This window comes from Microcaecilia unicolor, chromosome 6 (genome assembly GCF_901765095.1).
Source record: "Microcaecilia unicolor chromosome 6, aMicUni1.1, whole genome shotgun sequence".
In the NCBI taxonomy this organism is placed as follows: Eukaryota; Metazoa; Chordata; class Amphibia; order Gymnophiona; family Siphonopidae; genus Microcaecilia; species Microcaecilia unicolor.
This window is the reverse complement of record NC_044036.1, coordinates 126,274,934-126,297,828: the sequence shown is the minus strand read 5'-3', so window position 1 is coordinate 126,297,828 and position 22,895 is coordinate 126,274,934. Positions and strand designations below refer to the sequence as shown.

General features: G+C 41.5%; 1 protein-coding gene across 1 annotated transcript in view; it reads left to right on the top strand.

Moving 5' to 3' along the window:
* The window catches only part of BRINP3 (BMP/retinoic acid inducible neural specific 3), a 505,009-nt gene that overhangs the window by 36,724 nt on the left and 445,390 nt on the right, over nt 1-22,895 (top strand). Inside the window, exon 3 of the mRNA XM_030207490.1 lies at nt 5,778-6,063. Coding sequence (XP_030063350.1) covers nt 5,828-6,063 — 236 coding nt within the window. The 5' untranslated portion in view covers nt 5,778-5,827. The remainder of the gene's footprint in view (nt 1-5,777; nt 6,064-22,895) is intronic.

The window sequence follows — 22,895 nt, the reverse complement described above, 5'->3', positions numbered from 1 at the left end:
TGGCCTCTAATCAGCCGGTTCATGTTCAAGATAGCATGCCACAAGGGCTGTCATTTTGATTGCTCCGGATTGGCTGAGATGCCCCTGGTATACAGACCTCATTTGGCTGCTGGTGGCTCCTCCATTTCTTCTTCCAGTCAAGTCCAACCTTCTCCACCAGGGTTCTGTCCAGATGGACAATCCATCCCGCTTTGGTCTTACGGCCTTGCTCTTGAGTGGTCATGCTTGAGGAAGAAGAGCTATTCAGATGAGGTGATAGCTACTTTGCTGTGGACTCGTAAGTGTTCCATTTCTTCCACGTATGCTTGGGTGTTGAGGATTTTTGAGGTGTGGTGTTCGGCCCATGCCTGGTTGCCCTTGCAAGTGTCTGTTCCTCAAATGTCAAATGGACGGATTGCAGAAGGGTTTGGCCTATAATTCACTTTGAGTGCAGGTGGCCGCTTTGACCTTTTTCCAGGGGCAGATGTCAAGCTCTGCTGTGGCTTCACACCCTGATGTTGTGCGCTTCTTGATGGGAATGTTACACATTTGTCCACCCTGGAATCAAATCCATCCTCCATGCCTTGCAGGGGGATCCTTTTGAGCCGCTGTGGAAGGCTTCAGATATGGATTTGACCCATAAAGCAGTGTTTTTGCTTGCCATTTCTTTGTCGCGCAGGGGTGTTGGAGATTCAGGCTTTGTCTTGCTGAGACACTTTCCTGGAGTTTTTCGAATCTGACATGACTATGCATATGGTTCCTTCGTTCCTCCCTAAAGTGGTTTTGGCTTTTCATCATAACCAACCTCTGTTCCTTCTTTCCATTCGGAAGGAGGATTATTCTGCTGAGTTTGTGGTCCTGTGATTTTTGGATGTTCAGGGGGTTCTTCTCCGTTATTTGCAGATGTCGAATGATTTCAGGTATCCGGATCATCTCTTTGTCCTTCTATCTTGGCCCTGTCGGGATGAGCTGGAGTCTAAAGCAATGATCTCCCAATGGATCAAGGAGGCAATTGTTTCCGCTTACATTTTGAAGGGTCACACCCCTCCAAAGGTGCTGTGGGCACATTCCACAAGGCTGCAGTCGGCTTCGAGGGCGGAAACTGGTGTGTTTTCCCTGGATGAGATTTGTAGGTTGGATGCTTCTTTTGGTGTGGTGGTTCTATCCCAGAGGATGGCGGCTTCTCACCCTCTTTAGGGCTTTTTTTGGTACATCTCACCAGTTCCTGGATTCATCTGCTGCGAAGGCTAAGGAAGGTAAAATTGTGCCTTACATGTTGATAATTTTCTTTCCTTTACTAGCAGCAGATGAATCCAGGATCTCTCCAGTTGTCAGCTGCGGTGGTTGTTTTCTTGGGATATTTTCTCCTGGTATTAAGAAAAGTAAAAGAGGGATCAATGGTTTGATGAACAACTGCTTCTTTCTGATTTAGTAGGGAAAACAGAAGAGAAGGTCCTTTTGGGCCTAGTTGTTCTACGTCATGGAGATGTGTTCTGGTTTTGGTTTGTTGCTCAGGAAGTTTTACAGTTTTTTTGTTACTTGTTGATGCTGCTTTGTGATGAGACATATACTGACTGAAGGAGGAGCTGGCCATCTGATATCACTGCCTTCGGCTTTGTAATCTCTATCTCCACCTGCTGGTAGATGGACACAATTCACCACTTCCTGGATTCATCTGCTGCTAGTAAAGGAAAGAAAATTATCAGCAGGTAAGGCATAATTTTACCATGTGACCATTAATAGAAAATTCTGAAAATCAGCCTTTTTTACTACCGTGGTAAAAATGGCCTTAGTGTATGGGAAATACCCGCATAAGGGTGTGCTACTGCTACTTTTTACCACAGCTTAATAAAAGGGCCCTATACTATTATGTAACTGTAATGCAAAATTAGGGGCTTTTTTCTAATCTATGCTAAAAAGTGGTCAGTGCTATCCCCAGAGCAGGTCTTTCCCACACACTGAGGCCACTTTTAGTGTGGCAGTAAAACAGTCAATTTTCCATAATTCCCATTAATGTCCTGTAACAAAACGCCTGGCAGAACAAACAAACAATTATGTTTATTTTCATAAAAATATTGAACAGTGGACAAAAATGGTGCAAATAGCAAACAGTAACAAGTAACTGAAAAATGGATCAATTAAACAACTAACTAAACATCCATATACTGTCTAAACAGTACCTGGGAAGATCAGGACATATAATTGTTCACAGAGCCTTAGCAAAGAGATCTGTCTCCTTTTTCTTCCAGGCTAAGACTGAAGCAAAAGCCAGCCTAGAACAGTCAAGTTTCAAATAAAAACTGGCTACATTACTACAGGCATTTCCTATTATCTGTGTGCCAAATAAAAGAAAGAGAAGTCAGTCCTCTGGCCAGCAGATGGTGCATGTTTATGCTTAAAGCTGTTACAAACAGGAGAAATACACTTCTGACATATTTAAGACAGGAAAATATCCAATACATTTTACACACTGTTGCTTCACATGGCCATGTGCTAATTTTCCCATTAGTGAATGACCATTAGCATGTTAGCCCCTACCACCACCTATTTTGGGTCCTTACAGACATCTATTTTCTATGCAGAAAGGGCTCACGCACTAACCTGTATGGTGATGTAACTGCGCTAGCCGATTAGCGCAGTATATGCCTACTCTCTATCCCCAGACACACCACTACAACGTTGGTAACATGTGCCAATTCCAAAACTACTGCGGGATGCCTGAGCACGCCCCATGGTACTGGTTTTTATTCTATGGTAAACACACATTAGTGCTTACTACAGCTTCGTAAAAGGGCCCCTTAGATTCTTAGGGGATTACTTACTAACAGCACATGCTTAATGCCCTTAGAGCTCCTTATGTTTCACTGGCCCATTGGAAAAATGGGCAGTGAAGCACAGGTGATGCCAGTAGTGAATGTTAACAAAGCAAACAAATCCCCTCAACAATAATTTTAAAATAAAAAACTACACATAAATTATGTATTATAAACTTTAGTGTTAGTACACATAAAACTGTGATATAAACAGCACTAAATGTGTCAAACATCACATCTCATAAATTTTTTAAAATTATTTTGCTATTTTATATACATTTTGCAATAACAACTGCAAACCTGCACTGAATTCATTAACATTTTATATGTAGAAAGTGACATTAATTTCAAACATTTTTGTTTGGTTTTGTAGACATCCACCTTAATGTTACTGAGATGTCAAATTTTAAATAACACTACACAAAAGTTAGAGTTTCTAACAGTTATCCCCAAATTCTATATAGTGCGCCTAGAGAGCCACGCTGAAATCGGCACAAATTCTATAACAATGCGTGAAGTTTAACAAGCTTAATAAGCTAATGAGCACTGATGATAGCACTTAACAAGCAAGAATGAGCACTAATTGGCACCAATTAGAATTTAGATGCACAACTTGCTAAGTGTATTCTATAACGATGTGCGCCAAAATTCTAATGGGCACAGGCAAAAATGGGTGTAGTTATGGGTGGGGAAATGGGCATTTTATGAGTGTTCTGTAATTTACACGCCTATAGAATATGGGCTAGTGTGCCTAAATCTACGCGCTGGGATTTACATCACATTTTCATTGGTGTAAATGGATACGTGTAGATTTAGGCGCTGAAATATCAACTAAGCATATTCTATAATTGGCACCTAAATCTAGGCACCAATTATAGAATACTCTTAGTCTGTTTACGAAGCTGCGCTAGCGGCTGTCCATGTGCAAGTGCCGACAAAGTGAATGGGCTGTGTCGGCACTAGCACTGCTTAGTAAACTGGAGTGTGAGTGTGTGCAAATTTGATTTAACACATTTTGATCTATTAATTTTCCCCTGTAAATTTTACTTACACCCATTAAAATATTCTAATGCATGTAGAAAAATGATTACAAAAATGTAAGAAATGAACAAGAAAATCTGAAAATTGGAAAACAAGACCAAAATCTTAAAATGAGCCAAAGAGAAAACCTTTCCCTGCCATATCCCTAATAATAGACGACTGGCACATCTGTAGGACTGGTTTTCGGTGTAAGTAAAACAGAAAAATTAATCTGATTATTAGAAGGAACATACAGAAATGATCATTGGAGAAATCCTAAAGATGAACTTGTTCTGAGAGTCAAGGAGTAGAATTCAGAAGCCCAGCATTAACCCCCAGATTCTATATAGCACGTCTAGAGTTACGCGTGATTCCGTGCGTAAATCTAGGTGTATTTTATAACTATGCACGTAGATTAATTGTTTTAACAAGGTGTTAAGAGTTGTTAACAGCTCTTAGCAAGCAATAACAAGCACTAATTGGCAAAAATTAGAATTTACGTGCCTACATTGCTAAGCATATTCCATAATTTACTGCGCCTAAATTCTAATGCACATAGGCAAAACGTTGCATCCATAGGAGTGTAGAATTGGGTGTTTTGTGGGCATTCCAAAATCTATGCGTGTTGTTATAAAATACGGGCCAGTGCATGTAAATCTACGAGCATGGATTTACACCAGCTTTTCATTGGTATAAATGGACACACATAGATTCAGTCGCATGACCTATGTCTTATGCGTTTTCTTTACATGCGATATTTAGAATACACTTATGCGTAATTGCCTAGTACACATTAATTTTAGGTGACATATATAGAATTGGGTCCTAAATTGGCACTCCTTGTTGTGCAATCTAATGTAACTATTCCCGCTTACTCATTGTAGAATTGGGTTATAGCTGGAGCATCTTGGGTATAACAGTGTTCATACACTAGGACACTGACTTTTGTCCTCTGCAGAAGAAGCTCTCGTATTTCAAAACTTGATCAGTTCCATTAGTCTATTACCTAAGGGGTCCCTTTACTAAGCTGCGGCAAAAAGTGGCCTTTGGTAGTATGGGTGCATGTTTTTGGCATGTGCCAGGCCAGTTTTTACCGCGTCTGGGAAAAAGGATTTTTTTTCAATGGCCTAGGACAGGGATAGGCAACTCCGGTCCTCGAGAGCCGCAGGCAGGTCAGGTTTTCAGGATATCCACAATGAATATGAAGGAGATAGATCTGCAAGCACTGCCTCCACGGTATGCAAATCTATCTCCTGCATATTCATTGTGGATATCCTGAAAACCTGACCTGCCTGCGGCTCTCGAGGACCGGAGTTGCCTACCCCTGGCCTAGGAAAAGGGCCTGTGATAAAATTGAAACCAGCACGTACCTATTTACGACCTGAGCCCTTAACACAACCAATTGATCTAGCGGTAAGGGCTCACGCTCTACACACATGGTGACTGGTCGGCGCACACCAACTGCCGATTAATACCGGAAACGCGGTGTTAATTGGCACACGGTAGGCAATAAAAAATAATTTGTCCCGGCGGTATGGATGTGCCTTAAATCCAAAATTACCACCAGGGGGTGCGCTAGCCTGGTGGTAGTTTCATTTTGGTATGTGCTACATGCGTGTAAAGCCTACCACGCCTTTTTAAAAGGGCCCCTAAATGTAAAAGTTTATGTCTTTAAATTGGTAGTTCTGTTGCTACAAGGTTCTATTGACAGAGCATTTTCCCTGCCAGTTTGTTAGGTGACCTTACCCTTGATGCAGGATATCCATTCCAAAACAAAATTTTAAAAGATAAAGCAGTTACCCCTGAGAAGCAGTTAGAAATAGCCCTGTGCTAGCACTGTCTTCAGTTCGTTGTGAAAAAATAATGCCAGGCACTGTCTTTTTTTTATTGGAAAAGGTCTTTCTGTCAGACCTCTAGAATAAAACTGGTGTGTGTGCTTACTGAATCGCTTTGCATTTTGTCTAGGTGCTGAGGGAAAGCTGAGAGAATGAAGGTGCTAAATCCCCACTGGAAGCATGATATGGCGATGCAGTGCGGTTGCTGAACTGCTCTCTCTGATGGCTCTATGGGAGTGGATAGCACTGAGTCTTCATTGCTGGGTTTTAGTGACCGCTGCTGTTTCGGATCAGCATGCCACCAGCCCCTTCGACTGGCTCTTGTCTGATAAAGGACCTTTCCATCGCTCACAGGAATACACGGATTTTGTGGATCGAAGCCGGCAGGGATTTAGTACGAGATACAAGATTTACAGGTAGGAAGTCAAAGGAAAAGCTATCCCAGAGATAAAATCCAATATAACATAGCTTGCTTTGCTGTTTTATTTTTAAAGGATAAGAGGTTATGGGGTTATGAAGGGCATGCAGACAATGTCATTGGTAATTATTCTTAATGTAGTTTTAAGTAAATTTGTATTAGGAATGGGCTTTATTAATGTTTTTTTTTAAACTAGATTTTATTTCTTTTTCTTCTGTTTAGAAGCACAAGGAATACAACTAAGAAAGTTACAAAGAAAGCTAAAAATAAATCCAAAATGACTCAGATCTGAATGTTGTAACTTTTAATCACAAAAAAAAAATAAAAACATCTGAGTCAGGGAGTCGATTGGGCTTCATTCCCTCTCCCCCACACACGCAGGAGCAATATATCTATTGCACATCAATATAGACGACAGCTCAAAATCCAGATCTCTCTTAAAAGAAGTTCTTGATAAAGATATGCAAACTTTAAAAAAAATAGCATTGCAAATTAATTTTAAAAAATCTGCAAAAAGACATGAATTTGTTTTAATATCTTTACAGAGTCTGTTTTAAATAAATGGATCCAAATCTACAGCATATATGTGCAAACATGTCCTAGATACATTAAATTCCACCATAAGTATCTGAAGTCTGACACATTTCGCCGAGAGACACATGAGAGTGTTAGTTGTATTTGTCTATGGATATATGTGAAATCCAATGATTATTTTTTTCTTTTGGAATCTGAAACAGGTTGCAAACTAATTGATATAACCCTAAGGCCCTGTTTACTAAGCCACGCTGTAGATGCGCTAATTGTTTAGCGTTCACTGACACTAGAGACACACATAGGGATCTTGCCAGGTATTTGTGACCTGGATTGGCCACTGTTGGAAACAGGATGCTGGGCTTGATTAACCTTTGGTCTTTCCCAGTATGGCAATACTTATGTAATGAATATAATGAGTGTCTCTATGATTAGCGCACGCTAAAACGTTTGTGCGCCTACAGTGCAACTTAGTAAAGAAGGCACGTGGGGCTCTTTTACAAAGGTGAATAGGTGCCTATGTGCATACAATGTATGTCAAATTGGAACTACCACCCGGCTACTGTGTGTCCCGGGCAATAATTCTATTTTTGATGCATGTCCAAAACAGTGGTGCTTACCTGGCGGTAATCAGCAGTGTATGCGTGCTGACAATTACCGCCCGGTTAAATGTGAGACCTTGCCGCTAAGTCAATGGGTGGCGGTAAGGTCTCATGACAAAAATGGACTCGCGCTGGTTTTAATTTTGTCGCAAGTTCATTTTCAGCCACAAAAAAGGGCCTTTTCTGCAGGCGTGCTGCAAAATGGGCCTGCATTCGTCCAAAACATGCGTCTACACCAGCTCAGGCCATTTTTCGGCGCACCTTAGTAAAAGGGCCCCATGGAGGGGCATTTTCGAATGGGATGTCCAAGTTTTGATTTGGACATCCTCGCAAAATGTCCTGATCCAGGGGCGGGGAAACCCGTATTTTCGAAACAAGATGGACGTCCATCTTTCATTTCGAAAATACCACCAGGGACATCCAAATCCTTAAATTTGGTCATCCCTAGACATGGATTTTTCTGATTTTCAGTGATAATCGAAACCAAGGACGTCCATCTCAGAAACGACCAAATGCAAGCCATTTGGTTGTGTGAGGAGCCAGCATTTGTAGTGCACTGGTCCCTATGACATGCCAGGACACCAACTGAGCACCCTAGGGGCACTGCAGTGGACTTCCTAAATTGCTCCTAGATACATAGCTCCCTTACCTTGTGTGCTGAGCCCCCCAAAACCCACTACCCACAACTGTACACCACTACCATAGCCCTTACGAGTGAGGGGGGCACCTAGATGTAGGTACAGTGGGTTTGTGGTGGGTTTTGGAGGGCTTGCTGTTTCCTCCACAAACGTAACAGGTAGGGGGGATGGGGCTGGGTCCGCCTGTCTGAAGTGCATTGCACCCACTAAAACTGCTACAGGGACCTGCATACTATTGTCACGGATCTGAGTATGACATCTGAGACTGTCATACAGGCTGGCACAAAATATTTTTAATGATGTTTTTTGAGGGTGGCAGGGGCTTAGTGATCACTTGGGGAGTAACGGGAGGTCATCCCCAATTCTCTCCAGTGGTCATCTGGTCATTTCGGGCACCTTTTTGTGCCTTAGTCGTAAGAAAAACAGGTCCTGGTAAAAACATCCAAGTGCTCATCAGGGATGTCCTTGTTTTTTTTTGACTATGGGTCAAGGACATCCAAGTGTTAGGCATGCCCAAGTCCCGCCTTCGCTACGCCTCTGACACGCCCCCTTGAGCTTCGGCCATCCCTGCGACGGAGTGCAGTTGGGGACGTCCAAAATCGGCTTTCGATTATACCGATTTGGACATTTCTGTGAGAAGGACGTCCATCTTCCAATTTGTGTCGAAAGATGGGCGTCCTTCTCTTTCGAAAATGGGCCTGTTAGTCTTTCCAAATGACCAGAGTCACCAGAGCAAACCTGTTATTTCCTTACAGTTCATATATTGAACAGTTTTTAAAAAAAGAAAGTTGTATTTGATTACAAACTACTTATATGGGCACTAGGGCAGTACTCAATCCAGTCCTGAAGGCACACCCAGCCAGTTGGGTTTTCAGAATAACCACACTGAATATGCATGAGATATATTTCTGTGAGGCAATTTATGCAAATTTGTGGCATGCATATTTATTGTGGATATCCTGAAAATCTGACTGGCTGGGTGTGCCCTGAGGACAAGGTTGACATGTACTGAACTAGGGGATACTGTGGGCAGTGCGCTTTTTCTAGCAAAAAAGGTGCCGGTACTCAAATGCTAGGCCACTCTTCATGGGTGGGGTGATCATTGAGGTACCCACTCCACAATAGCCAGGCCCCCTGCAACCAGTCACAGAATCTATGACCAGGCAGAATTGGTGTGTAGAGCCTGAACTCTTTCATTAAAACTTGGGGTCCATGGGTCAATTTTAGCAGATAATGGAAAAGGTGCGATACTGAGTACCCCCTCAAAAAAAGCCCTGACTTTGGGACAGGTCAATGTTCCTCTTTGGATCTCTTAAAGCACAGAACTAAGCCTTCTAACAAGTGAAGAGTCAATCGGGAGAGTCCACTGATGTGTGAGTAGGTAATTGAATAAGATGTCATCTGTCATCTGTCAATGTGAGCTTAGTAACAGGAATCAGCATTAGGTTTAGATAGTCTTCTAACATGGATTGCATATATATATATGGAATGTAAGAAACATTGTTTGAAAGCCTATAGCATGTGACTTCTATCCATAGGTCAGAAAGTGATACAATTCAACTTCTATTTCAAGATTAATGATGGAATAGTAACACTATCACCTAATGGTTTTGCATTCACTAATGACATTCATGCAGGCCAGCTCCATGAGATTGCATATATCTCCCTGAGATTTTATTTAGATTTTAATTTTTAGCAGAAATTCTAGCTCCTGACACCCAGCTTAGTTATTCTTCATCTTCTAGTGAAGTAATCATCTGACTTTTCCTTTCTACTGCAAGGTATTCATTGCTAACCCTGTTATAGTTTTAATTTGGATCCAGCACAGTATTATGGAATCAGTAGACATTTGTAAAGGTGTAAGCAGTTTCACTCCATTGCCTCACCAATTTGCTTCATTTCTTTGAAGGCATGAATAAATATGTAGATTAAGGTGAGCCAGTTGATGTAGTGTATATAGATTTTCAGAAAGCTGTTGACAAAGTTCCTCATGACAGAATTCTGAGAAAATGAAAGAATCATGGGATAGGAGGCAATGCTCTGTTGTGAATTTACATAGTAACATAGTAGATGATGGCAGAGAAAGACCTGTATGGTCAATCCAGTCTGCCCAACAAGATAAACTCATATGTGCTACTTTATGTGTATACCTGAGTTTGATTTGTATCTGCCATTTTCAGGGCACAGACCGTAGAAGTCTACCCCGCCTCCACCCACCGACTCTGCTACCCAATCCCAATTTGGGATTGGTTAATGGACAGAAACAGAGGGTGGGATTAAATGGTCATTTTTCCAAGTGGAGGAGGGTGATTAGTTCGAGTTATCTGCAGCAGGACCCATAGGAGTACAATGGGCTATGCAGCAGATAACACTGTTCTTGTGAATAAAATGTAGATGCACCCATTTAGGCCACCTAAAACCAGGCCTAAATACCTGCGCCTAAGTTAGGTGCAGATCAGGTATATTCCATAATAGTGTGCATAGTTTTTTGAAACACCCACAACCCATCCATTCCACATCCATGGCCATGCCCTCTTTTTGACTACACACCAAGTTGTAGAATAAGCATAGAAAGTTGTGTGCGTAATTCTAATTAAAACTAATTAGTTCTGCTACTTTTTTGTTAAGTACCAATTATCAGCGCAGATTGGCTTGTTAATCAATTAAGTTGTGCTTGCAATTTGACCATGCAGCCAAATTAGCGCATACAAATTAAGAACTTGGGGAGGGGTCAATGTATAGGTAAATGTTAGTGCCCAGTTTATAGAATTACTCTTCAAACGTGGAAGTATTTGAATGGAAAACAATAAATACTGTGCATGTTTTACTAACCCTTCACCTGATGTTGATGGCTCTAGCTCCTTTTTCATAATAAAATTGCCTTTAAAATGCATTCAACCTACATTCAAAAGGGACGCCATTCTGTTCTGAGGCTTGCTAAATTACATAGCTTTGGATCCCAACCTTATGCATAAGTGCTGGGATAAAAGTTGCTTTATTATTCCCAGTCATTTCCACTGCTGTTGTTTTGTTAAATGGAAAGCCTCATGCTGTAACATGGTTCATTGATGCTGCAATTAACCTATACGGCATCTTACAATAACATAAGGTCTCTGCTTAGGGGGTTCTAGCCCACAAATGACCCTATTCTTAGGATTTATGTTGAATCATAGAGGACAACAGACATTATTCTCTCTTACACTGATGTTGTAAAAGTTTGAACAAGGGCAATGATTTGAGAATATTGCTGCCTTCAGGGAAAAGGCAATAATGGGAATCTAAAACCACCAGCAGTGGTAAGAGACATCAAGTTTTGTTGAATTCTGACTGATGGTATTTTTCCATTGTTGGCCCATCCTGTCTTCAATGGTTATCTCCACACACAGAAGAGGCCAGATCTCTGTTTTCATTTAAATCTTTTCATGCTTGGTTTGCATGTGGAAAATTGCTTTCACTTCCAGCCAACAGGCTTCCCAGGTGTACAACTGGGACATATCATGCACAAAAATGTTTGAGCTGTGATGCGCACCAGCCAGCTGCAGTCTAGTAGCAGGCAATACAAATTGAAAACCCACTGGGACAACAGTTGGAAGTGGCTGCTTAGCTGTATCGGAGCAATAAGTGTTATATCTATTTGAACATCTCCAATTCACTGGATGAAGTTTATTACCCTGGACTTTTGCCAAGTTGCTGTGTACTACATCTGCATAACCTTGAAGGGATATTTTTTTTTAAAGTACCTGACATTGCTGCTAGCGATGGTTTTACTGCCCACCAGCTTTGGCTATTTGTAATGGTGGCTTTGTATATTGTGCAGGTTGTGATACAGAATTAGAAAGTGTGCTATAAAGCAGTGGCATAGCAAAGAGGGCTGCCACCTGGGGCGGTTCGCCGTTGCACCCCCCCCCCCCCCCGGGTGCAGCACGATGACACCCCTCCTCAGCACATCAACACCCCCCCGACCCAGTGCCTACCCTCCTCAGCTCCCTCCAACCAGCTGAGCACCCTACCTTTTAAAGAAATTTCGGAAGCCGTGGAAAGGCGAGGTGCAGCGCCTGCAAGTAAAAGAAGCGAGGATCATCATCGGGCCTTCCCTCACGCTGTCTGTCCTGCCCTTGTGAAAATAGGAAGTTGCGTCAGTGGAGAGCGGGACAGACAGCGTGAGGGAAGGCCCGATGACGATCCACACTTCTTTTACTTGCAGGCGTGAGGCGCTGGCGCTGCACCTCGCCTCTCCACGGCTTCCGAAATTTCTTTAAAGGTAGGGTGCTCAGCTGGTTGGAAGGATCTGAGGAGGGTAGGCACTGGGTCGGGGGGGGGGGGGGTCATCGTGCTGCACCCGGGGGGGGGAGCTGGCAGGGAGCACCCCCCCCCCGAGCTGACACCCGGGGCGGACCGCCCCTCCCGCCCCCCTTGCTATGCCACTGCTAGAAAGTACAACTTAACAGCCTTAGAATGTGAAGGGTCATTTGTTACAGAAAAATCCTTCATATGATAGAAAGGAATAGAATTATGCTGAATTCCTGATGAATAGGGTACTAATGAGTCAATGCTGTGACTGGCAAAGGTGAAATTTGGGGGCATATCCAAATAATTTTATCCCTTACAAGATCTTATTATTGGTCAGAAGAAACCATAAAGACAGAAGAATTATTTCCTATTAATGTGTACAATGGGTTTTGAATGTTTGCTGGCTAAATTAGACATGGATATTCAATGTTGGGTCATGTCCAGGTATCAGCATTGAATATCTGGGTCTGACTAGACATGTGCTGTCTCTCAGGACTTATGCAATTCTGATGGGGAGAGTATTTATGCAATGTTTGATATGGATGATCTGTGTGGATTTGCATGCAGTGGAGGCAGTGCATGCAAATCTCTGTCATGAATATTCATTGTGGGTATCTTGAGAACCTGACTGGCTGAGGTGCCTCCAGGGCCAGGTTTACAAATCATTGCATTAATGCTTGGTAGGTTCTCCCACTTTCTAATTGGAGTCTGCACCTGTTTTCTGATTCCCATGATAGCCACAATTTTGGAGTCTTTTTGAAGAGGGAATGGTATGTGCAAGCATGGCCTTAGACTTTGTATGACCAGGGGAGGTATAGGAACATTACTTTTCTGGAATTATTCACAGTCCTAGTAGTTTTTGTAATTTGGGGTGATCAGTTGGCCAATAAGAGAGTGATAATAAGTTCTAACAATATGGCACTAGTGCAAGCAATCAATAGACAATTTATTCATGGCCCAATGACAGCAGAGCATCTTCTTCAAATGGTTGTTTGTGGTGCTGGTATCTGAATATGACCCTTGCAGCAATGCATGTTCCAAGCATTTATAATGAGATTGCTAGTGATCTTTTTCATTTCCAGTGGTCATGTTTTTGAGCCTTGGTCCCCAAACAGATGCCAACCTAACTATAACAACAAAGGAGCTGAAATCTTCAGAAACCTGTTGAGAGGTGTCTTGGGAAAGAGTCCTTGGACTTAGAGCCTAGGTGGAGGAGATTTCAGTCTTACTACAGAAGGATAGGTTCTCGCAAAGTCCTTTTCAAAGGGCCTTGGTGATGAACTTCATTATTTATGTGAAGGCAAGTATGTTAGGTCATGCTATATTCACTTCTTTGGCAATTGTGACATTCTTAATAAGCTTTAGGGTGATCCTGACCCTACAGCTTTGGTTCTAGTATAAACATCTGTTGCACAGATTTGCATGTCTGGATGGGTGCACTGGTCAGAGAATTTCCCAGTTGCCTATTATGCACAATGATTTGTTGGCACTATATGATATGTTGCAGTAGATTTGCTTCTCTGTTTATGAGGTAGCATTATTTCAAGTAACATTTTCCTTTTTTTTTTCACTGCATTGAGCTTCATTGAGCTGATTGTCTTGGCCAAGTCCGTGTTCAGCTTCCAGAGTATGCTAAGTGAGGATGTGTGGGTGGATCAACAGAAGGTGCACTTGTCAATCCATCATTTGAATATAGATCAGATGTTGAAAGAGTTGTGGGTGACATTTTTAATGGTCTCTAGTATGATGACCTGTTCAATGTGCTGTTCTAGGCTGTTTTGGGGATTTTCCCCTTGTGTTGAGTTATACTGGCCCGTACATGTTGATGCCACCCTGTTGACTACATTTCAGTTTTTGCAGTACTGAAAAAGAGTTTGCTGCAGGCTGGGGTTGATTTGGTTCTTACGGGACTCATTCCCATAAGTGTCTTCTTTTGCTAAGCTCGGGGGGGGGGGGGGGGGGGGTTACCAATGTTTATTCAATGTTTGGGGTGCTGGTGTTCTAACAGACACAATGGTTATACTGTTTATGTTAAAGAACATAGAGATCTACTTGGATGTTTATTCTATGATGTGTCAGCTTTTATTCCAGGCTCTGTGTCTCCAGAAATATGTGTATGAATGTGTGAACACTTGCTCATCTTCTGAGTTTAGAAACAGCTTACAGTCTCATCTTGGCATCCATCTTGGCTTATCCTCCTGGGTGTCCAAATACACTCTTCACTGTTGCAAGAAAGCATTTTTTCCCACTCCCATATATACTGCTCATTGGAGGCATTGATTTTTGATTATTAAAAGGGCAGGCATTATTAGGCAAATGAAGAGGGATTTTCTGTTAGTTCATTACTATTTTTCTAATGCAAGGTTAGCATGGTCTTGAATTATCCCTAGATGAATGTGAAGGGATACTAGACTAACAATGTCAAATCAGAAGATAAGTTTCAATGATGGGTGATTGTATAAGTGTCCAAGTTGTAGTTTGTTAAGGAGTTTGATTTTTGTCTGACGAGCTGTTGATTGTGGACTGTCCAGGCTTATATCAGCTTAATGGGATACATCTTTCTGAAATTGGCTTGGCTATCATTTTCAGTATAGTATAGGATTTGTTGGTGGCCTGTCATAATGGCAGAGAGACTGCAGCTGGAGGTGTGCCAATAGCCATGTCAAGCAATTTGGGTCTGCACCACTTGTGGCAGGGAATCTGGACCATTCTCCCCTAAATTTGCCAAAAGGGAAGGATATAGGGCCGAGTACAAAGCTCTGTGAGGTAGTTTAAAGTCCTGTAAGCAACACCACTACAGGCTGAAGAGAGAGGGAACTTACGGCGCTTTTTACAAAGGTGCCCTAGCATTTTTAGCGTGAGCTAAATGCTAGATATGTCATATTCCTATGGGCGTCTCTAGCATTTAGCACATTCTAGTCCTTAGCATGTGCTAAAAACACTAGTGTGCCTTTGTAAAAGACCCCCTTAGTAATTATGATCCAGGCTGACTGAACATAAGGTATGTCTTGGCCTTACTGTATGTTGTGTATGAGCACACCAAATAGATCATTCACAGAATAGACAGTACTCCAATGTAGCTAGATCATCACCAACTAGTTGAATAGCCATGTGTGGTTATGGATTAAGAATGAAAAGAGGTTGGGGGAGTAGACAGGATTATTTAGAGTGAAGATCAATGGAGAAGGTGACAGGATTTTGTGGATCTGATACAGAAGCTGGCTGGGGTTAGTTGTGATAGCAAGTTTTGATATTTAAGTGACTTTTAAACTGAAATTTGAATAAAGCTGACACCAATGTTTTGCCATCACTTGGGCGCTGTTTCTTTTATGTTCTCATTGTTATTGTTGTTGGACTGGTGGAGAACAGGAAGAAGGGGTAGATGAGTATGAAGTCCTATGTTAAAAGCTCACTAAAGATTTTAAGGTATGCCTATGAAACAAATGTGCATTAATGAATGCACATCTATAACTATGTTCTTCTCTGGTACCCAATCACTTTGGGTAGATAAATATATATTTTTCCATAATAAAAGCCAACACCAGTGCTTTCTTGCCCTCTTTCCCCAATATCTTTTACATAACATTTGAAAATGTCACTCTCTGTGCTTGACTTCTTTATTGAAATCCTCTTTTCAGGTAATATTTTAGCTGTGAATTTTTAATTCATATTTTAAATGCATCCTGTTGGTCCAAACAAAAGTTTCATATAGCACCCATAGATGAAATAGCATGTATTTGTATTCAAAATGGTGGGTTTGGCTAGTTCAAAAAATCTTAGGTCTATCCATTGTTATATTTTTGTTAATGTATAGATATCATGATGGGTCACATCAAGGACTATCAAGCCTAGTATACTATTTCCACTAGTGCTGGTCAGTAAAGTATCTGGCACCCAAAATGTAGATCAATTTATTATAGTTCATTTTAAGTGATGGCTTTCCTTGAGTCTGCCTGGTTGGTAATAGCTATGGACTTTTCCTCCAGAAACTTGTAAAAATCTCTTTCATAAGCTGCTAAATTAATTGTTTTGACTGTTTTCCAGCAACTGATTTAAGAGCTTAACTATGTGCTGCTAGTGAACAGATCAGAAATCTGGTACTGAACAAAAAAAAAAGTTGAAATACAAATTAGCTAACTTATAAATTCGTTTTAGAAATGGTTCATTAGAAGTGTTTACCCTGGCAAATTAGTGCCTTTTAATTGAATACTGTGTAACTCAAATTTCTGGTAATAAAATGTCTCTACCATATGCTTCTCTTTCTTAAAAGCATCAGTACTATTTCTGTACTGCACAATATTTGAAAAGTACATATGATTTTGCAATATGCTGCAACAATTTTCCTGAACCTTTGGCTCTGTGTTAAGAAGAATCATGCATTACTTCAAATTATTTTGGAATGGATTGGTCCATATTGGCTGTAACAAATAACATTGCATACGCTTTCTGAGCCAATCTGTTTTCATTCCATGTGAGGTGGAGATGTGCTTTTTTGTTTTGTTATATTTCTGGCTGATATTGAAAAGAAGATATATGTTCATCTTAACTAATGAATGTGACTTGATATAATCCATAGAAGGCTTGCTTTGTGATGGAGAGAAGGTGGCAAAATACCAATTTAGGGGCACTGTGAGACCCCGGGCAAGGGTTATGGGGTGGCCCTCAAAATAACTCAGCCAAAGTACATAAAGGTGAAAGTAATTGGTTTTATTCACTTGAGCCCTGGAACCTGTTACCTCACAGGCCAGGAACATCAGATGCAAAAGTTTATCTTATGTAGTAACAGTCTCGAGTAGACCGCTGGCTACCAGGCCAAGCAATCTGTGGCTGGTGGGGCTACCCACCCCGAATACAGCCTATAGGTTCTCAGGTTTTCTGAAAACCTAGGTCTGGCTCCAGGTAGACCTCAGCAAGGCTTACAAGTCTTAAGAAAAAGCAGAGTTGGTTTACCTTAAGCAGGTAATAGCAGCTAAACACATTCAGTAAAGGCATAGAAATGTGTTTCAGTTCTTCCTTCCCTGGGCCTTCTTAACCTCAGCCTGGCCCTGGCCCTGTCTTTTAAATTCCCAGGTATTGACTCTGCCCCTCCAGGCTCACTTCCTCCAGTGGAGTAAGATGGCCCAGGGTAGTTAGAGATGGACTTTTTTAAAGAATGAAGGGCAATGTTCTATCAACCCCTTCACAGGCATATTCAAGAAAGTATACCAAAAAGTAGGTGTGCAAAATTGGAGCACTAAGCACCAATTCTATAACAGCAATTGCATGTAAAATTTTCATTATAGAATACAGGTTTAGTTGGCATATATGCACCTAACTTTAGGTGCGAGCTCTTACTCCATGTAGATGGTCACACCTAAAGTCGGCAGTTGGGCATGTAAGTGATAGTATTCTATAACTTATGTGTGTAACTGCAAGACACACCCCTGATCTACCTGTGTCCACACCCCCTTTGTAGTTGTGTGCTATAGCATTTAGGTAATGTCCGGCTGATATTCAGCCGACGGTGGTCAGTGCTTTTATGTCCGCTGCTGGCTGTATTCCAAGATATTCAATGCCTGACTACATCTGGGCACTGGAATTGAATATCCGGTTCTAGGTTGGCCGCTAAAGCTTTTAAGTGCAATATTCAGACCTTGACTTTGCAATCTGCACCACTTAAAGGTAGGACTGCAATTTATGTGGTCCAATTTAAGCAATTATCTTATGCAGTCAAGGGCTGAATATCAGCACTTAAATCATTTTGAAAATTGGCTGGCATGCTTAAAGAATAGTTGTCTAAGGGCCCCTTTTACCAAGTTGCGGCAAAAGGGGACCTGCACTGGTGTTGGCATGTGTTTTTGATGCATGCTGAGCCCTCTTTTAACGCAGCTGGTAAAAGGTAGGTCTTTCTTTTTTTTAAGAAGCACTTGCCGCGTGGCCATTTCAGGGGGGAGCCCTTACCACCACCCACTGAGGTGGCGGTAAGGGCTTCTGCGCTAACCCGCTGATAACTCAGCAGCTTGTGACACTTCCCGGTTACCACCAGGTACACACTGGCAGTACACTGGACATGACGGTACGCTGGAGGTGGGAGGTACTGCTGGGCTGCTTGCAGTAGCCTGGTGGTATTTCCTTTTAATGAGCGGTAAGCCCGTGTTGGGTGTACTGCCACTTTGTAAAAGGTGGCCCTAAATGCAGTTACATGCATAACTACAAATTAGTGTGATTTGTAGCAATTAACACCACCTAAGGGCTATTATTGGTACTTAAGACCAACTGGCACCTGATTTAACAATTAATGGGTCCTTTTACTAAAATGTGCTAAATTTAATGTACGCTAAATGAAAAGATGCCCAATCAACTCTTATGTGTATGTGTGTGTATCATCATTCAGAACATGCTAATAGTTAGGGTGTGCTAAATCTGTCAGTGCACCTTAGTAATAGGACTTCTAAGTTAGGTGCACAACTGGCACTATTCTATAACTTGGGCATGCAACTTTATAGAATCCGGGGGTTGGGAGTAATTCTATAAAGGTTGCCTAATGTTAGATGTTAAATGCTGGGCCCTAAGCATGAATTCATGTTGGCAATTATACATGTAATTTTCATTTATAGGATACTAGTATAAGTCTGAATTTTAGTGCCTAACTTTAGCTGCAAGCACTTAAGCCATGTCAAAGGCTGGTGTAAATGCTTGTACATAACCTTAGTGCATAAGTGCTGGGCATGTCCTGCCCCTCCCATGCCCACAACCCCTAGCAGTTGCACTGTAAAGGACTTATGCACTGAGGATATAGAATTATGACTACAAATTAGTGTCATTTAGCACCAATTATCTCCAATTATAAGTTATCATTGATAGTTAATGACAGTTAGCACCTAATTTAACAATCACAGTATGCATGTAACTGCCATTATTCTATAACCTCCATGCATTAAGGGACCAATTCTATATATATGGCGCCTAAAATTAACACGTGGGAGGCAATTATGCCTGTGTATTCTAAATACCGCACGTAAATTAGGTATAGTTTATGCGACTGAATCTATGCGCATCCATTTATGCCAACAAAAAGCTGTTTTAAATCCCTGCACTTAGATATATATGCACCCTAGCCCATATTTTATAACAACATGCATAGATTTTGGAATGCCCATGAACTGCGCATTTCCAGGCCCTTAACCAAGCCCCATTTTTGTCTGTGTGTGTTAGAATTTAGGTGTAGTACATTACAGAATACACTTAGCAATGTACGTGTGTAAATTCTAATTTTTGCCAATTGGTGCTTGTTATTGCTTGTTAAGAGCAGTTAACAATCCTTACCAGCTTGTTAAAACAATCTACGTACGTAGTTATAAAATACACCTAGATTTACACACAGAATCTTGCATAAATCTAGGCACACTATATGGAATCCAGGAGTAAGGGTCTTATTCTGTAATTTAGGAGTGTGAATTTAAGAGCGTAGAATGTTGCCACAATTTGGGTTTCTGTCAGGTACTTGTGACCTGGCTTGGCCGCTTTTGGAAACAGGATACTGGGCTAAATGGACCATTGGTCAGACCCAGTATTGCTACTCTTATGTTCTTAAATTTAGGAACATAATCTTTATAGGATAAGGCCATAACCCCTGAATTTTTTGTATGGTGCTCAAAATTGTGTGCTAAAAGATTTGCGAGTGCATCGATGTAAATATCCGGGGCTATGCACTATTGTATAAATGGTGCCCAACTCGGAGCTCCGTTTATAGAATAGCACTCAATGTACATTTTTCAGTGCTCAAATTTGGGTGCCACTTACTGAATCTAATCCTCAGTGCAAAAATGTGCACGTAAGTTTATAGAATTATGGGGTTAGCTGCTATTTATTCACTAACCCCCGGATTCTATAAATCATGTACAAAATTTCCATTGAGCATATTATACAATAATGTGCATACCTAATTGATTAACTAGTTAATCAGCTCTGATAATTGGATGTTAGCAATTATCAGCATTAAGTGGCATTAATTAGAATTTACACGCACTACTTACTAAGCGTATTCTGTAAAGCAATGCGAACAATTCTAATGCACACTGCCCAAAAGGAGGTATGGCCATGGGTGATTCATAGGTGTACCAAAAATTTACACACAGGATTATAGAATACACCTGCTCCACACCTAACGTAGGCACCAGTATTTACACCAAGTTTTGCCTGGTGTAAATTGACACGCCTGGAGTTAGGTGCAGGCATGGCCACTAGATGCCAGATTCTATATAAGGCGCCTAAAAAAATCTGCGCAGAACTAAGCGTATTCTATCAGATTTAGGTGCTGTGTATAGAATATGCATAGTCGATACCATAGCTCCTAAATCTACGTTCGTCCATTTACACCAATAAAAACCTGATGTAAATCCATATGCGTAGATTTAGGCACACTGATCCATATTCTGTAATTACGCACAGAAACTTTGGAACGCTCAAGAAAAGCCCATATACATGCTCATATACATGCCCCTTTTAAGCTATGCATGTTTATTTTGAACTGTCCGCTTTGCAATTTATGCGCAGTTCTTTAAAGACTATGCTTAGTGACTTCCATGCATAAATTGTAATTATTGCCAATTAGTGGCTGATATTGTTTAAGTGCTGTTAAAAATACTGATTACCTTGTTTTACCAATTAAGTTACGTGCGTATCTTCACGCAGAATCTATGTGCTATATGTAGAATCCGTGGGAAAGGCATATTCTTTTAACCCACCGTGATGCATTCTGTAAACAGCACCTAAATCTAGTTACTGTATGAGCCAGATACGTATGTGCATATTTCTGATTTTATACACACACTCAAAACATCTGGACATCTGCTTATATATCCACTCTGAGGCAGCATAAGTGTCAGCTAATAGTTGTTTGCCCCAGTGCTTGAGTGGGCAGTTCTGTTTACCTCTCTATAGTTATTACATTGGTTCCTTAACTGATTCTACCTGAATGCCTAGTTTTGTTACTTAAATCTGCAACTACTGACACCTAGATTATAAAATTGGCATCTAGATATGCATGATGCTGTTCTTTTTTGAATGTAGGCTACTGCATTATTATTATTTGTTGCATTTGTACCCCACATTTTCCCACCTATTTGCAGGCTGAATATGGCTTACAATGTTCTGTCATGGCATTCGCCATTTCAGAGTAAAAGATACAATTGGTGTTAGAACATGGATGACATAATAGAATTAAGCAAACAGATATATATAGTAATAAAACACAGAATTTAAGGTAAACTTTTCATTTTTTTTTTTGAAGGGGCGTGGTATGATTGGAGAGTGGGCATGGAAGTGATAGCCAGCTAATGCATTACACTGAGGGGCATAATCGAACGTGAACGCCCATTTCCATGGGCGTCTATGTCCGAGAACGGGTACATGAAGGGGCGGGACAGACCATATTTTAAAAACAAAATTGGCGCCCATCTTTTTTTTTCAATAATACGGTTTGTGCCCAGCAAATGCATCGTATTTGTGCGGATTTGAGCTGGGCGGTTTTGTTTTTCAGCGATAATGGAAACCGAAGGCGCCCAGCTCAAAAATGAACAAATCCAAGGCATTGGGTCATGGGATGGGCCAGGATTCGTAGTGCACTGGTCCCCCTCACATGCCAGGACACCAACCGGGCACCCCAGGGGGCACTTCTAAAAAAAAAAAAAAAATTAAAATACCTCCCAAGTCCTTAGCTCCCATCCCTTGGGTGCTGAGCCCCTCAAATCCCCCCCCCCCAAAACCCACTGCCCATAACTCTTCACCATTACCATAGCCCTTATGGGTGAAGGGGGGCACCTACATGTGGGTACAGTGGGTTTTGGGGGCGGTTTGAAGGGCTCCCATTTACCACCACAAGTGTAACAGGTGGGGGGATGGGCCTGGGTCCACCTGCCTGAAGTCCACCTCACCCACTAACAACTGCTCCAGGGACCTGCATACTGCTGTGATGGAGCTGGGTATGACATTTGAGGCTGGCCTACAGGCTGGGAATTTTTTTTTTTTTTTTGGTGGGAGGGGGTTAGTGACCACTGGGGGAGTCAGGGGTGGTCATCCCCGATTCCCTCCGGTGGTCATCTGGTCAATTGGGGCACTTTTTGGGACTTGTTCGTGAAAAAAGGGTCCAAAAATGACCCATATTTGCGCTAATAATGCCTTTCTTTTTTTGATTATCGGCCGAAGGCGCCCATCTCTCCTCGGCCCATAAATACGCCCCAGTCCTGCCTTCATCACACCTCTGACACCCCCCGTCAACTCTGCCCATTTCTGCGACAGATTGCAGTTGAAGACACCCAAAATCGGCTTTCGATTATACCGATTTGGGTGCCTTTGCGAGATGGGTGCCCATCTCCCGATTTGGGTCAAAATATTGGCGCCCAACACTTTCGAAAATAAGGCTGACTATGTGCTAACTGGCTAATGCAGAGTTAAGGCAGGATCAGCTAAGGACCAGATTCTATATATGCCTAAAAATATCTATGCAGAACTAAGTATTCTATAAGATTTCGGTGCGGTTTATAGAATACGCTTAGTCAATACCATAGCACCTAAATCTAAACGTGCCCATTTTCGCCAATAAAAACCTGGTGTAAATCCACACATTGTTGATTTACACCTTATATGTGTGTAAACAAAGAAACTGACACCTATTATAAAGAAGAATAATCAAAATATTTTTATTTTTTCAACTGTCCTCCGGCGGACAGAGGCAGCGTGAGAACGTCACACTGGAAGCAAAGTCTGCTTACAGAATATATTTTTAGCAA